This window comes from Suricata suricatta, chromosome 3 (genome assembly GCF_006229205.1).
Source record: "Suricata suricatta isolate VVHF042 chromosome 3, meerkat_22Aug2017_6uvM2_HiC, whole genome shotgun sequence".
Classification (NCBI taxonomy): Eukaryota; Metazoa; Chordata; class Mammalia; order Carnivora; family Herpestidae; genus Suricata; species Suricata suricatta.
The window spans coordinates 99,935,888-99,953,133 of record NC_043702.1 but is presented as its reverse complement, the minus strand read 5'-3'; the positions used below and the strand labels follow the sequence as shown (position 1 = coordinate 99,953,133).

General features: G+C 48.2%; 1 protein-coding gene across 1 annotated transcript in view; it reads left to right on the top strand.

Moving 5' to 3' along the window:
• Positions 1 to 16,807: 16,807 nt before the first annotated feature.
• TFCP2L1 (transcription factor CP2 like 1) overlaps positions 16,808 to 17,246 on the top strand; it is a 53,474-nt gene continuing 53,035 nt past the window's right edge. The window contains exon 1 of the mRNA XM_029933331.1: positions 16,808 to 16,824. Coding sequence (XP_029789191.1) covers positions 16,808 to 16,824 — 17 coding nt within the window. The remainder of the gene's footprint in view (positions 16,825 to 17,246) is intronic.

Genomic DNA, 17,246 nt, shown 5'->3' with positions numbered 1-17,246 from the left:
ATTGGAAGGTACATCATTATAAAGTTATGGGTTCTCCCCCAAGCTATCTATATATTTAACAAGATTCTAATAAAATTTCCAAGCATTTTTATGTATCTTGAAAAAGCTGATTTCAAACCATATATGGAAATGCAAGAGAACAAAAGTAGCCAAGAGGCTTAAGCAGAGAAAAGGTAGGGGCACCTGGTGGCTCAGTCGGTTAAGTGTCCAACTTCCACTCAGGTCATGATCTCATGGTTCATGGGCTCGAGCCCCACCTCAGGCTCTGTGCTGACAGCTCAGAGCCTGGAACCTGCTTTGGATTCTGTCTCCCCTCTCTCTCTGCTCCTCACTTGCTCGCGCGCTCTCTCTCTCTCAAAAATAAATAAACATTAAAATTTTTTTTTAAAAAGAGAAAAAGGTAGGTGACTTTGTTCTTTCAGAAATCAAGAAATTTTAAGAAAGCTCACAATAATTAATGTCCTGTGGTATTTGCATAATAGACAAACAAGAAGAAAATGAATACAGAGCCCAGAAAGAGACCCAGGCACAGTTGGACATTTAACTTATAGCAAAGGTGGCACTGCAAAGGAGTGGGAAAAGGCAAGTATTTTCAACAGATGGACTGGACCCACCAGATACACACATGGAGAAAAAGAAGAGAAACGACCCCTACCTCACACCATACTCAAAAGCAAACTCTAGGAGGATTTTTTTTTTTTTTTTTTTTTTGCAAAGGCAAAGGGCTTTATTACGGCTCAGGCTCCGGCTCACAGACTTCACCAATGCAGTGGATTGGTGCTGAGAGCTCTAGGAGGATTTAGACCTACACATGGAAGGTAAAACAATATATCTTTGAGAAGATAATTGAGAATATCTTCATGATCTCAGGGTAGAGAAGATTTCTTAAATAAGACACAAAGGGAAATCATCATAGGAAATGGATAGAGGGGCGCCTGGGTGGCTCAGTCAGTTAAGTGTCTGGCTTTGGCTCAGGTCATGATTTCGCAGTTCATGGGTTCGAGCCCCACGTCGGGCTCTGTGCTGACAGCTCAGAGCCTGGAGCCTGCTTCATAATCTGTATCTCCCTCTCTCTCTGACCCTCCCCTGCTCACACTGTCTCTGTGTGTCTCAAAAATTAAAAAAAATTTTTTTAATTAAAAAAAGGAAATGGATTAAAAAATGGATTCAAAAATAATTCCTATTTACCAAAAGAATCATTAAAACAGTGAATCATTAAAACAGTGAAACTTAAAAAGGGGGAGCATGGCTGGCTCAGTCAGTAGAGCATGCAACTCTTGATCTCAGAGTTGTTGATTTGAGCCCTGTACTGGGTGTAGAGATTACTTAAAGATAAAATCTGAACACACACACACACACACACACACACACACACACACACAATGAAAAAGTAAGTTAGACAGTGGGAAAGTGTATTCATAATATATTTAACCACCACAGAGTTCAATATAAAAATATGTAAAAGGAAACTCTCGTAAATCAAAAAGGAAAACACTAGAAGCAATGTAGGTCATAGGTTACCAGTTTACAACACTAAATATCCAAATGAGAGTTATGCAAAGGTCTTCAGCCTCATTAGTAACGAGGGAAATGCAAATTAAAACCACAGAGAGGTATTTCCACACACACTCGCAGGACATTTTACTTGTCATCAGCACAGCACAGTTTTATCAAGGGAATTCTGCCCTGAGTTAATTTCCAAGAAAGATTGGAAGGGACAAAAGTAGAAATCTTGCCTTCAGAGAGTCTACAGTTATACTGATGATAGAAAAGGACATTTAGCGAAATAATTGGCATGTTCCCACCAAAAGAAAATGAAGATCTCATTCCTAAAGGAAAACCTCCCGTTTGAATTTAAAATTTTTTTATGTTTATTTATTATTGAGACAGAGAGAAACAAGGCATGATTAGGGGAGGGGTAGAGAGAGAGGGGGACACAAAATCTGAAGCAGGCTCCAGGCTCTGAGCTGTCAGCACAGAGCCCCGACACGGGGCTTGAACCCACGAAATCATGACCTGAGATGAAGTCAGACACTTAACCAACTGAGTCACCCAGGTGCCCCAGGAAAACCCCCCTTTTGGAAGGAGTTGACCTCACTGTAGAATCCAGACATATTGTGTGTCAGACACGACATGTGTGTGTCAACACACAGGACACATAAACACACACCATCATTCCATTTTAAAAACTAAACTATCAAAATGGTAGCCATTAGGAAGGGGTATGAGTGAGTGTGCGAGGTGGCACTCGTACTCCCTGTTGGTGGGAATGTAAGCTGGTACAGACTTCCTGAGGGACACGTCAGCTTGACGAAGGAGAAATCTTGAAGTGCAATCCATATGGCTAAAGCGAAATCTTGCCATTTGCAACGATGTGGATGGAGCTAGAGGGGCTTCTGCTAAGTGAAATAAATTAGGCAGAATTGTGGAATTCAAGAAACAAAACAGATGAACATATGGGAAGGGGGGAAAACAGGAGGGAGGGAAATAAACCATAACAAACCATAAGACATCCTTTCCAATAAGGAAACCACTGAGGATTGATGGAGGGAAGGGAGTGGGGGCCAGGTCAACGGGTGGCGGGTATTAGAAGGCACTTGTTGGGGTGAGCACGGGTGTTACATGTAAGTGATGCATCACTGAGTTCCACTCCGGAGTATAGCATTACACTATATGTTAACTAACTAGAGTTAAGTAAAAATTTGAAAAACAAAACAAACAAACAAAAAGAATTCTATTTCCAGGACAATCCCCTAACAAAGTCATAGGACAAATGTACACTGATACGAGAATGTGATTTAAAATGTGACGAGGGTCTAAATTATGATATGCCCATATTCTATGTGGTTGCTGGAGTTCAGGTTCTAGATAAATACTTAGTGATATGAGAAAATACTTATGACATATTAAATGACAAAAGCCATTTGTAATTTGTAAAAAGAGTATATATTATATGAACCTTAGTTTATTTTGTATATATTCATATAGGAAATAAATACATCAAGAGGTCATCAATGCTTACTGTAACAGCTTTCTACGGCTGCATAATAAGTTCCCATGAGCAAGCAGGTCAGAACAACACAGATGTGTTATTTCCGTCTCCATGGTCAAGAGTCCAGTCCCGGGTCATCCGAGTCCTCCACTCAGGGTCTAGTAAAGCAGAAGTCAAGATGGCGGCCGGGCTGCATTCCTGTGGAGCTCCGGCCCTCTTCCAAGCTCACATAGCTGTTGACAGTTCACTTCCTTGTGGCTGGAGGACTGACACCCCTGCTCTCAGCCCTCCGGTCGCCCTTTCCCGCCACCTGTCCTGCCCCGTCTCCCTCTCCACAACATGGCAGCTTCCTTCCCCAAGGCCAACAGGAGAGCACCTCTTGTAGCTTGAAATCTCTCTCGTTCCCTCTGTCTCCCATGGGTACACCCAGATTTAAAGGGCGCATGTCTTAGGTCACGTTCACTTACCCACAAGAGTGGAAATCTTGGGTCCATGTTCAATTCGGCTTGCCCCACTTCCCCTGAGCAGTAGGATTCAAGGGTGACATTTATTAATTTATTTACTATTTTATTAACTACTTTCCCTTCTACAAAATATTAGTTTTACTGTGAACCTAAAACTGCTCCAAAAAAAGTCTTTGTTAAAAAATGAAACGGCTTTACATTTGCACATGTTGTACGTGACAGAAGCAAAACCCAGCTTACAGAAGGTGGAGTTGCTGCCCTTTTAGGGTAGACATCTGGCCCCACTGGCTAATTGCTAGAGGGGGGCTGCGGCTGCACAGTCATCTGAAATCAGGCTGCTTCCAGCCGCCCGCTGCGGCCTGTAGGGTCTGGACCGCCTCTCCTCACCCAGGATGGGGTGCCTGGCAAACATGTCCAAGCAGAGCATGGAGGAAACAGGGAAGGAGAGACACCCCAGTATTTAAGGGCATGCCTCAGTGAGGACACGTGTCACTTTCCCGCACATCCTATTGGCCAGAACTCGGTCACCGGGATTCACCTTGCCACAAGAAAAATGTGTTCTGGAGATCTATGTGTGCAGCTAAAGATTGGAGATAATTAGGGGACAGGGAGTAGTCGGTTATCCCGCGTGTGGCCACGTCCTTTTCTGGGCTACCTTCAGTCAGAAGGAAAAAGAGCTTCCTAGGTTCCTGTATCTCAGACCTGACGTGCCCCTGGCCCTGTGTCTCAATCCCGATTTGCTCTAGAAAACTGGAATATAGAGGCTGCTGTAGAAAGCATCCACATCTTCCACCCAAAATATTTCAGGATGCTTTTTAAACGTTGCCAATTCTGGCTCCTGGCTGGCTCCGTCAGTACAGTGTGAGCCTTTGATCTCGGGCCGGGTGTTTGAGCCCCATGTTGAGGGTGCACATTACCTAAAAACGCATCCGCCCCTGATTGATCGGACAGCACCGAGGGGGCCTGGCCTTAGAGCTGGGAGCATCACTGCCTGAGACCCCAGGGTACACGTGTTCCTTGCAGAGGAAGAGGGGGCGCAGGTGGTAAGTTGCCCCAGGAGGAGATTAGGGTGGAGGGTGTCCCCACCGTGTGAACATTCCCTTCTTCCTTATTTTTCAGACCCTAATTTTGTTTGGGGAACAATGTGTTTCACTACAACAGAAAATGCGTGTAGCAGCCTTTCAAATAAATAGGGAAACCATATGACAAGGTTCTGGCCCGTGAAATTAAGTGACATTTGAGTGGCACTTTAGAGAAAGCTTCTCAAAAAGAAATTTTACTGAGCTAGCAGGTGCTAATTTGCCCTTGCCTGTTTTCTGTGCCTGGATCATGGGCGTGAATGATGGAACAGTAGCAAATATTTTGTGACCACGAGGTATTCTTTTGTTTTTTAAATTTTTTAAATGTTTATTTTATTTTTGAGAAAGAGCGAAAGAGAGAGATTATGAGCGGAGGAGGAGCAGAAATTAAGGGAGACACAGGATCTGAAGCAGGCTCCAGGCTCAGAGCTGTCAGCACCGGGCCTGCTAGAGATTCTCTCGGCCCCTCCCCTCTATCCTCTCCTTCTCTCTCAAAAATAAACATAAAAAAGAATCACACACAATCATTTTCCCTTTATTCACTGGAAGTGAGTCACTAGGTCCAGCCCACATCCAAGGAGAGAGGAAGTAGGCCCCTCCCCTTTGGCCCCGCCCCCTGTGCCCGGCCTTGAGGTCATTTAAAACAATCAGCTTGGGTGGGAAGGCTCAGCCTTAATCTGATTTTTCTGGTGGGCTGGCCCTTGTCCTCTGGCAGAAAACTACCCTGTCTTCACTGGAAGGAAATTGAAAAGCCTCAAAGGTGAATTTCTGATGTTCTGTCAAAGTCACTGCGTATTCATGTCACGGCACTGCGCGTGGAACAGGAGTAACTGAATTCAGCTGTCCAAGTCTCCAAACTACAGGACCCTCGGTCAATTTATAATTTAGGCTGTATATTTTTAAAAATGGGGGTGCCTGGGTGACTCAGTCGGTTGAGTGTTGGACTTTGGTTCAGATCATGATCTCACGATCAGTGAGTTATGGCCCCAAGTCCAGTGAGCAGCTGTCTGCTCCAAACCCACTTAGGATTCTCCGTGCTCCTCCCTCTCTCCCTCTCCCCTTCTCACGTGTGTGCACCTGCACCCCCCTCCTCTCTCTCTCTTAAAAATAAACATTTAGAGTTCAGGCTGCAGCAGAGTGGTATTCCCCGCATCTCTGACCAGCTGGCTCTAGCTGGGTTTTCTCTTTCTTGCAGGACGGAGTTCAAAGCAGTCAGGAGTCGGGCCTACATGGGCCAACATTCTGCCCCCTTTCCAACCGCACGCCCTGACCTACTGTCTCGGTTGGTACTGACTCCAGTGTCTAAAGCGACAACGACCTAATATTTTATGACCACATAACTAAAGGTAACAGCACCCAGCCTTCCAGACTCTCACAGCCCCAAACTTGACCCTCTCCATGATTAGGCCGATTCCAAAACTTTAGATTCTATAACTTGCAGCCCCTCACTCTGAGGTATCAAATTAGGATCAATTAATATGAATGAAGACGTGAGAAGCAATCCAGGGCTGAAATGGTGTCTTCATGAGGTTTTTAGAGAGGTAGGCTCCTTTTGTATTTCTGCTCAGACGGTGTTAAAATGGGCATTTAGCCTTCACAAGATGGCTGCCACAAGATGGCTGCCACAAGATGATGGCTGCCACAAGATGATGGCTGCCACAAGATGATGGCTGCCACAAGATGGCTGCCACAAGATGATGGCTGCCACAAGATGGCTGCCACAAGATGATGGCTGCCACAAGATGATGGCTGCCACAAGATGGCTGCTTGAGCTCCAGCCTTCATATCTGCCTTCAGGGCAGTAGGAGGAGGAAAAGGCAAGGGCAGAAGGAGATTGGTTAACTGATTTGGCTCCCCCGCCCGCTTATTTTTTGCTTGGAATTGCCTGTCTTCCTTGCTCTCTGCCCCTCCTCCACTCACCCGCCAGCGTGCATGTGCATGCTCTCTCTCTCAAAAGAAATAAACTTTAAATATATATATATATATATATTTCTATGAGGATTGAGCCACTTTTAGGTGGAAAAGATGATACCCAGACTTCAGTACTAGAATCAACAGAATATAATGTGTAAAAATGCTATATTCTGTGTGAAATAGGCAGTAGCATATCGAAACAAACGTGGAAGAACATTTACTTTGCAAAGAGACTTATAGTAGTGGGAGCGCCTGGGTGGCTCAGTCGGTTAAGCATCTGACTCTTGATTTCAGCTCAGGTGATGATCTCACAGTTTGTGAGATCGAGACCCGAGATCTGCACTAACAATTCAAAACCAGCTTGGGATTCTCTCTCTCTCCCTCTCTCCGCCCTGCTCACTCTCTCTGCTCACTCTCTCTCGCGTGCTTGCACAAAAATAAATTAGAAAAAGAAGAAATGAAACATAATAGTAATTTAAAACTTCATCAAGCGAGATTCTTCCAATTTAAAAACCCTAAAAATAGGGCCATCCGGAAAACTAAATCAACTTCTGAAGGTACCAAAGGGATGCAGAGTGAACTAGATGGGAAATTAGAATTTGTTAAGTTATAAATATGGGTTTTACCTAAGACAGACATTAATTTTCCCCTACCCATTGTTGAGGAGTAATTGACAAATATAATTGTATATATTTAAAGAGAACAAAGTCATAATTTGGTATACACATATACTGTGGAATGATTACCCAAATCAAGATAATTAACATATCCGTCACCTCACTTAGTTAAGGACATTAATTATTACTCAATGGCAAACCCTGCAAATACAAAGTAAAACTCAAATCCATGGTCAGGTAATTAATGATCTACCTGGAAAAAAGGCAAGACGCTAAACTCAGAGCCGAGCCTGTCATATATTTCCTGCACAACACTATCTACAGAGGCACGCTGCCAATTTATGCCCAGCGATTCCTTCTGCCGCTGGCGGGTTTAGGCACAAAGACATTAGGTCTACACACGTGTTTACAGAGCTGAGAAGAACATTCCCCACCAGCTGTGGGGATTATCCATAGACAGCAGGGGACCTACAGGTCCATAACTTTGCTGTCTTATGGTAATTCCAAATGTACATTTAATTTTTAAAATTTTTTTGTTTTTTTAAAATGTATTTTTGAGAGACAGGGAGAGACAGCACAAGCAGCGGAGGGTCAGAGAGAGAGAGACACACACACAGAATCCGAAGCAGGCTCCAGGCTCTGAGCTAGCTGTCAGCACAGAGCCCAACGCAGGATTCGAACCCACGAACTATGAGATCATGGCCTGAGCTGAGGCCAAACACTTAACCGACTGAGCCACCCAGGTGCCCCCCAAATGTGCATTTTAAGGTGATTTTGTTTTGAAGACACTCCTCTTGAGTGGAGGTCCTATGGTCACAATGAACGATAATAAACGAAACTCTAGCTTTGAAGAGCTGGCCCACACCACCCCCTGGGAGAGACACGACCCTGCGAGATGGCCTGAGGTCAGCTCACCTGCTGAGGAATTTCTCCAAAAACCCCACCCACCAATATCAACTTGTACCTCATTGCCCAGAACTTAGTCATGTGGTTAGCCCTATCTTTGAGGAGTCCTGGGAAATGGAATCGTTAGCTGCGCACAAATTGCTAGGACCCAACAAAATCAGAGTTTTGTTAACACGTAAGAAAAGAAAAGATATTTCAGATGGGCAATTTTAACAAGCTGGGACAAAAAGGAATCTATTTCCTGCAGAATTGTTAGAAGGGAAGAAGAAACAAATCAAGGCAATGCTTTCAGAAACAATGTTGCTTTTTTAAATTAGTTTATTACCAAGTTGCTTTCCATATAACACCCAGTGCTCTTCCCCACAAAGAAACAATGTTGCTTAATAGGCCTGATTAATCTCAGAAAATTAACTTTTTTTGTTGCCGCCAATTCCAGGAGAAAGGATGACCTCTGTCCAGCCTGTCACTCATTGACCAACTTCCTTGTCATTTCCAAATCAGAGCCTTTGATGGGTGTGGCTTATGGGTGGGAACTAGGTCATAGTCTGCAAGGGAGGCTGGGAAATGTAGTTTTTGTTTTTAATCAACCCTTAAAAGGTAGGATTCACAGTTGTGTAGAGCCACACATTTCATTGATTCAAGACACATATCTTTTTCATATTTTCGTGTCTCTAAAATTAGGATGCTTCTGGGGCGCCTGGGTGGCTCAGTCGGTTGGGTGTCCAACTTTAGCTCAGGCATGATCTCATGGTTTGGGGGTTCAAGCCCCGTGACAGGCTCTGTGCTGGCAGGTCAGAGCCTGGAACCTGCTTTGGATTCTGTGTCTCCCTCTCTCTCTGCTCCTCGCCTGCTTGTGTTCTCTCTGTCTTAAAAATAAATAAATGTTAAAAATTTTAAAAACCAGATTAGGATCCTTCTGACAATCAGTAACAGCTCTCGGCCTTTGACAATCTTGTAATGGCATTGGCATTGCTGCCCCCTTCATGGTACTTCCTTACAAAGTCGAGAATGCATCTCTAATGGCCTCACCCATCTGTTTTCGGGATCCCAAGCCTTTGTGGCTGCCATTTCTTCTCACTCTCTTTATGCACTTATGACCTAAAAAAGAAGTCTTCTCTTGCAGTGTAGAGGGTTTCCAGAAGAGACAGTGAGAAACACAGTGGTGGGTCCATCCTCTGTGGGGCAGGGTCTGGATGAATGAGTAGGAGGGAGAGTGCCCCTTGGGCAGGAGACTCCTGGGTGGAAAGGCACAGAGGCAGTGGGCACAGCCTCTCCAAGGAGAGCAAGGGGGTAAGAAAGTTCTTGGAGTCCGAGTCCTGCTTCTTTCTCTCTGGAGCTAAGGCCCCACACCCAACAACATCTGCAGCCTCCCTGGGGAGCCATCCTGAGTCCGGTCCCAGCCGGGCACTGTCCTGCCAGCCCAGTGCAGTTAGACAGAAACCCCCAGACCCCATGCTGGTGCCAGCCATACAAGCTTAGACAAGCAGCTGAAGCTCTGAGCCTTGGTTTTCTCATCAGTGAAGTGGGTGTGATGCCATCTACCTCCCTAAGACACTAAGAGCAGATATCAGGACTCTTGTCCGGTCCCTAGAGAGAAGGCACTGTGCCAGTGTGTGTGGCTGACCCAGGGCAATTCGCTGAGCAAAGAGTAGGGCATTTCTCATCAGAATGAGGAGACTCGAAGGCCCAAAAAACTGGTGGGAGAATCTAGGTAGAGAGGGGAGAGTCGGTGGAAGGTAGTGGGTCTCTGGGTGGGAGGGACTGGGGCTCATATCCAAGCTTCTCCAGTTGTGTCTCTGTGCAGTTCACCTGATGTCTCAGACCTCTACAGCCTCATCTGTAAAATGGGCACAAGGCTGTCTGACAGGGCCATTAGTGAGAACCAGGCAAGCTCGGAAACGTAATGTTCCCATTCACCTCCTGGAACGCGCTCAGGACTGGATATCCACCAGTTATGTGGTCGAAATCTCCCCCTGTCTGGGCCGTGTGGTGAATGATTAATGTTAGTGGTGGAGATGGGCTTTGCTCTAAGAAAACCCAAACACTCATGCCCAAATGTATCATTTTGACTATTTCAGTTCTGAAGAAAGGTTTACTTTTTTTAAATTTTAAATGTTTATTTGTATTTATTTTAAGAGAGAAAGGGAAAGAGAGAATCCCAAGCAGCCTCTGTGTGCTCAGCATGGAGCCCAATGTGGGACTCAATCCCACGTACCATGAGATCATGACCTGAGTGAAAATCAAGAGTCAAACGCTTAACTGACCGAGCCACCCAGGTGCCCTGGAAGAATTTCTTTAAGGGATCCTTTTATTTTGGAATAATTTTAGACTTACAGAAAATTTACCAGTATAACACAGAGAATTTCCATGAGCTGCTCACCCAGTTAACCCACCATTGTTAGCATCCCAGACTTCTGTGTACACTTGTCAAAGCCAAGACCGGGATTGGCACGGTGCTATTAAAGTCAGCTTCAGACTGGAGCTGGACCTGAAGGAGTCTCGGAGAAGTTACTCTGTTCCTTGAGAAAGTGAGTGAAGTTCTTGACAGAGAAACCAGAAACCTGGGGGTGGAGATGACAACGTGCCCAACTGTCAATGGGGACTCACAGGACAAAAATGCGGGGTGCCTGGGGGTCAGTCAGTTAAGTACCTGACTTTGGCTAAAGTCATGATATTGTGGTTTGTGGGATCGAGCCCCGCGTCGGGCTCTGTGCTGACAGCTCAGAACCTGGAGCCTGCTTCGGATTCTGTGTCTCCCTCTCTCTCTCTCTGCCCCTCTTCCACTCACTCTCTATCTCTCTCTCTTTCAAATATAAATAAACATTTAAAAAAAAGGACAAACATGTGATTTAGCCAAGCTTGCAAGGTAGCAGGGTGTGAGGGAAAGACAACGGAAAGTCAGGAGGCCTCAGTTCGTGCTTGAGTCTGCCATTTAATCTGTGTCTGTGCAGGTCTCCTTACCCAGTCACCTCTGTTTCTTCATCTGTAAAATGGAAATACTATTCCTTGCCTGGTGCCCCTGGCAAGGCACGGCGTATCAGTCTCCCCCTCACATCCATTCTCCCATCTTCCTCAGTAAGAAACTCCTGATTTTAAGCTGGAATTTCATGTCACTCCACCAAGGACTACATTTCTCAGCTTCCCCTAAGGCAAGATGTGGCCAGGTGCCTAGGCTCTGATCAGTGAGGAGTTAGCAGAATGGGTATGCACGTCTTCCTTGAAGACAGGAAGTATGCCCTTAGTCTGCTCTTTTTTTCTATGGCCGGACAGAATGCTGTCATAATGGCTGGAGCTCCTTTTAGACTGTGCCACAATCTTGCCAGGGGAAGGTGCACATGGCAAAGGAGGTATAAGAAGGCCACGTTCCTGATACTGTAGAACTCCATGGACCGATTACCTCTAGACCAGGGTGTTCTCAGCCTGAGGCCTACTGATATTTTGTGCTGGATAATTCTTGGTTGGGGGTGGGGTGAGGCTGTCCTGGGCATTGTCAGATGTTTAACAGTGTCCCTGGCCTCCACTCACCAGATGCCAGTAGCCACCCACTTCCCAAGGTATGACAACCAAAAATGCCTCTAGAGATTGCCTCTGGGAACCTGTCCTCTGGGGGCCCAGGTCACTTTTGGTCAAGAACCACTCCCCACGGAGCACCTGGGTAGCTCAGTCAGCTAAGCCTCTGACCCTTGACTTTGGCTCAGGTCATGGTCTCAGACTCATGAGATGGAGCTGGTGTTTGGCTCTGTGCTGACAGTATGGAGCCTGCTTGGGATTCTCTGTCTCCCTCCCTCCCTTCCTCCCTCCCTCCCTCCCTCCCTCTCTCTCTCAAGACCTAAATAAACTAAAAAAAAAAAAAAAGGAAACTCTGATCTAGAGCAGTTCTATCCAATAGGAATAGTCACACATGCAAACCACATATTTAAATTTAAATTTTCTAGTAGTCTCATCAAAAAAGTAAAAATAAATGGGGGAAATTAGTTTTAATAATGTAGTTGACTCAATATACTAAAAATACTGCTGGGGGTTGCCTGGGTGGCTTAGTCGGTTAAGCGTCCAACTTCATGCTCTGTCTCTCTCTCTTTCAAAAATAAATAACTATTTAAAAAAAAAGACTGGCCACATTTTGGGGTGTTTGGGTGGTACAGATGGTTAAGCATCCAACTCTTTTTTTTTAATATTTTATTAATTTTTGAGAGACTGAGAGAGACAGTGTGATCAGGGGAAGGTCAGAGAGAGAGGGAGACACAGAATCCAAAGTGGGGTCCAGGCTCCGAGCTGTCAGCGGGGCTCAAACCCACAAACCGTGAGATCATGACCTGAGCTGAAGTCTGACGCTTAACTGACTGAGTCACCCAGGTGTGCAAGCATACAACTCTTGATTTTAGCTCAGGTCATGATGTCATGTGGGATCGCACACTGTGTCAGGCCCCACGCTGAGCTAAAGATTCTCCCTCTCTCTCTCATCCTCTGGGCCTAACCTCCTGCCTTCTCTCCTAAAAAACAAACAAAAAAAAGACTGGCCATATTTCAGGTGCTCCATGGCCACATGATGTGGCTCATGGGTACCTCATCAGACGGTGTTAACTCTAGACGTTTAGGATTTAAGGGAGAAGTAAGTGTCTGTCTCATTTAAGCCCTCTTTACATTAAAAAAATTTTTTTAATGTTTTTATTTATTTTTGAGAGAAACAGAGACAGAGTTTGAGTAGGAGAGGAGCAGAGAGAGGGAGACACAGAATCCAAAGCAGGCTCCAGGCTCTGAGCTGTCAGCACAGAGCCTGATGCAGGGCTCGATCCCATGAACGGCAAGATCATGACCTGAGCTGAAGTCGGACACTCAATCAACTGAGCCACCCAGGTGCCCCTAAGCCCTCTTTATTTGGGGGCCTTTGCTACCTGCAGCAGAATGAAATTAGCACCTGGGTTTTTAAATCCACATCCACTACACTTTGGAGCATTCAGCGAGATCGGTGACATGTGGCTGAAAAAGGGAAAGTGCTTTAGAGAAGGTGAAGGGGGTGCTCTGCAGACCCCACGCATTGTCCCCCCCCTCCACCCCCATCCCTATCTCCCAACAGCTGCAGGAGGCACGTGTTGTCTCTCCACTGCACAAACGAGACTCAGGGCAGCATGGTGGGTGCTGTGCCCACACGGGTCCCCTCCTTGCCGAGGCACACAGGCCCCTGCCTACAGTTCAAGCCACTGACTGGGTCCCTCTCCAGGACTGGCCTCCAGCTGAGTCCCTTTGCTCAAGGTCATGTCCTTTCCAGGGGCAACCTGTGTCTGACTGCCACTGGTGAGTGTGGGTGCATCCCTTGCCCAAATTCTGGACACTTCTGAGGGCCAGCCCAGCCCCAGGGCTCCCGCAGGGTCCACTAAGACCTCACAGCTTCATTCACTCCTCTCCCCACTCCTCCCCTCACCCCTCCCACAACAGCTGCTGATCCCAAGAGCTCTCTTCAGTAAATATCCATCACACAGTCAGCAACAGAGAGGTCAAGTGACTTGCCCAAAGTGACACAACCCGTCCACTGCCCAGAAGGCTGAAGTCACTAGGACTTACAGTCACTTGGCCCCTTCTTAATCCAGGGGTCTGCCCTGTGGCTCCCCATTGTTGAATCCCTAGAGAGCCACACGGTTTCCTCCTTCTGCACCTCTGCACACATTCCTGCTCATGCCTGGGGGACCACCGCTGTTCCTTCACCATAGGAATCCCACCTCCCTTGGGCAGGGGGAGGACAGGGGAGCTCAAATTACCCATCCTCTCCTCCCCAAGGAAGCCTGCCTGGGTTACCTAGCTCTAAAATCTAAATCCCCAGTGCACCTCCCGTAATCTGTGGACACACATATGCAGGAAGGAGCCTGTGGGAATGGCTAAGCCTGAAGAGTTGGGTGAGAGGAGAAGTGGAAGGGGCAGAAAAATTTTCTTTCTGGGCACCACCTTGTGAATTTTGTGTGCATTTCTACATTACTCCTAGAAGATGAGTTAATTATGGAATAGACTGGACTAGTGAGTGTCTGTTTGAAGCATCCACCATGGTGTTTCACAGTGGCTTATGCCAATCTGGTTAATCCAGTGGCCCGCAAGCAGTCACTCTTTGAAGACCCCACGTCACGTGCAGGACATGAACCTGGGAGGAGGACATGGGGGGGTGGGAGGGTTCCCAGCCTGGGAGACTGCAGAGCCTGGTAGGGGCTCAGACTCGACCATCATTGCCTTCCTGGTAGGGCTGTCAGCTTCCAAGGGCCCCAGACACCCCAGCCTTCCCCAGCTCTTGGGTGCAGGGTGTATCCCAAGTTGGGCTAGAACCCAGTGCACAGCTGCCCCTCCCAGACCCTGGCCTCCGCTGGGGGTCAAGAGCTGTGCCAAACAGGGGACCGAATACAGAGGTCCAGAGAGTCAGACAGCCTGGGTTCAAATCTTGGATCTCAGGCACATTGCCTCGGGCAAGTCGCTGCGGCATTCAGAGCCCTCATCCCCTCCTGGGGTAATCTCACTGTAACTTGCAGGGGTGTGGCAGAGATTGGATGAATTAAATTAATGCCTATGCAGGGCCAGCACTGGGGCAGTGGGAGCCTGCTCCGTGTCCCCTGCAGAGGGCACTGCCCCTCAGCAGGCGTCCGGGTCTGAGGTCCTGTCAAGAGGGGCCGGCAGGCCAGAGACCAGGCTGCGAGGGCTCCCTCCTGCCAGCCCGATCCTATTTTCTGTCTGGGCCGTGGGCACAGCAGTGCGGCCTGGCTGAGCCCCCATGCTGCGCACTCTGTGTTTTGGCAACCCACTGTCCACCAAGGCTGTGGGGGTAACAGAGCCCCCCACCCGAGAGGCTCTCCCAGGGAGGAATTCCCTGCCCGTGAGCTCTGCAGAGGCGTCTCACCTGCCAGACAGATTGCCAACGCACAGACCACGTGTCTTTCTAGGGAGGGTGGACAGGCAGGCACTGTAGTCTGCACCTCCTCCTTGCCCTTTGGCCTTTTCCTTCTGTCTCGTGGTCTTGCAAATTTGGGCTGCTGCTCCCTTACTCTGGCCAAGTCTCTCTTTCTCCACCTGCCGGAGGGCACGTGGCCCCTCCTTCCCTGGGCTACTGTGGGAAGCGCCCGGCCCAGAGGAGGTGTTCCCGGAATAACAGCTGGGAACTCAGTCCTTCTCCCCTTCTGGGAGCTCAAGTCAGGGAAATCAATGGCTTTGGGGATCAGAGGTCACTGCGGTCCACTAGCCCCACCCTCCCTGTATGTGGACAGCTGGGGGGGCCCTCCTTCCTCCCCAGCCCGGAACCGAGCCGTCCCTCCTCTGTGTGCGGGCCCTGAATGGCTGTGACTGACATCAGGGTGCGACACGGGCTGCCCAGGGAGAGGTCGTGGGGTCTGGGCACCCACAAATACCTGGGGGCATTTGCACCTGCCTTTTCCAACTGTTTCAGAAGGGGCTCGGCCCTCTCCAGCCAAAGTGGGTAAACTCGATTCTGGAGGAGGGCAAACAGGATCCTTTCCCTTCCTCTCCGAGGCCCCACTGGCGGCTGCTGATGCTTCTGGCTTTTGCGTATACTTAGAAATAAATCTATTAATGAAATATTTCAAATTGCCAAAATGCCTAAAGTGTTCTTTTTTTTTTTTTAATGTTTATTTACTTAGTTTGAGAGAGAGCATGTGCACGCACATGTGAGAGGGTCAGGGAGAGAGGGCAAAAGAGAGAATCCCAAGCAGGCTCTGTGCTGCCCAACGCTGGACTCGATGTCACCAACTGTGAGATCTGAGATCGTGACCTGAGCCGAAATGGCTGGGGTCTGGCTGGGCTCTGCTCTCCAGTGGGGCAGTTAGATGCTCTACACAGTAGTCTAGGATTCAGAAAAGCAGAGGCAGAAGCTGCCTAGCCTCCGAGGGGCCAGCCTGGAACGGGGCCAGCATTATTTCCACTGCATTCTATGGTCAAAGCAAGTCACAGGGCCATTGTGATGGGGGAAGCAGCATGAGGTCAATTCACTGCACCCAGGGTCACAGATCCCGACAGAGTCAAGTGGGAAACCCCAGGTCTGTTTCCCATGTCCAGGGCCCTGCCTCCGGGCTTTTGCACATGCTGTGTGCTCAGTGGGAGATAGTCCTGCAAACCCCACTTCACAGATTGGCCCAACTTCCATTTACCCATCTGTCAGGTGACGTTACTTTCCCTGGGGGACCCAACGCCCTCCCACGTGTTCCCAGAGCAGCGTCTGCTGCCTTGTTCCTCTCCCGAAGGCCTCTGCAGGCAGACCGCAGCTGCACCCCCCGTGACCCCCCTGCCCTGCCCGGCACACAGCAGGTGCTGTGTGGGTATCTGTCTAATGAAGGGATCCAGTATAGGGTGTGCTCTTTGCACACGACCCCAGAGAGCCTGCCGTTTAGATGCTGCGCTTGTCATGGACCCTGAGACACAGCTTAGGGTTCAGGATGTTCATTAGGAAGTTTCCTTGAGATTAATTCCTGTGCAAGGGATGGGACGGAAGCAGGAGTGGACTGGGGTGGACATGGGGAGGAACCCAGGACAGGCCTGACTGCCCTGGGCGAGTCCTGGGGCTAAAATAGCCCACCAGCAGAAGATGGCCAGACTTTCTTCTCCTGTTTTAATAGTCTAGTCGTTGGAATGTGGACCACCCCCACCTGGGTGTGACCTTCGTGAGGAGGCTCTCTGCAGCAGGGCTGAAGGTTGGGGACATCTCTGCTTACAGCGCTCTCTGTGGCTCTTCCTGAGAGGGGGATTGGAATGACTCACTTTCACTTTCCTCTTGGGGTAGAAGAACATCAGTGGGGTAGTAGTCCCTGAGAGCTGCTAAGAGGAAGCCAGCTGTGACCTGTGGCCAGTGGAAGAATGGCTGTAAGAGCAGAGTAAGGGAGCGTTTTACGCACATCCATGCCTGAGGGAGCTAGGGTGTCACTTCTGGGCCTTTCCAAGACTTCATTCCATTCCATTCCATCAACACTCAGAGACAGAAAACCTGGCTCTTCTGGGCCAGGCACTGAGCCTTGTAGTGGGGGGTCTGGATATCCCTCGGGTGTGAATCCTGGCTCTGTGACCTCTGCTCCCTCCTTTCTGACCACTCCCCCACGACCCACGGTCTACGCATCTTCCAGACTGATCTTTGCAAAAAGCAAATCACATAGACACCTCCCCTCCTTAAAACATACTTAGACATCCCAGCTCCTTGCGAGCCAGGGCATGCCAGGCCCTCTGTGATCTGCCCTGTCCAACTCTCTCACCTTATTTCCTTATCCCCTTGGTCACCCAGCCCCAGCCCTGCTGAAGTAGA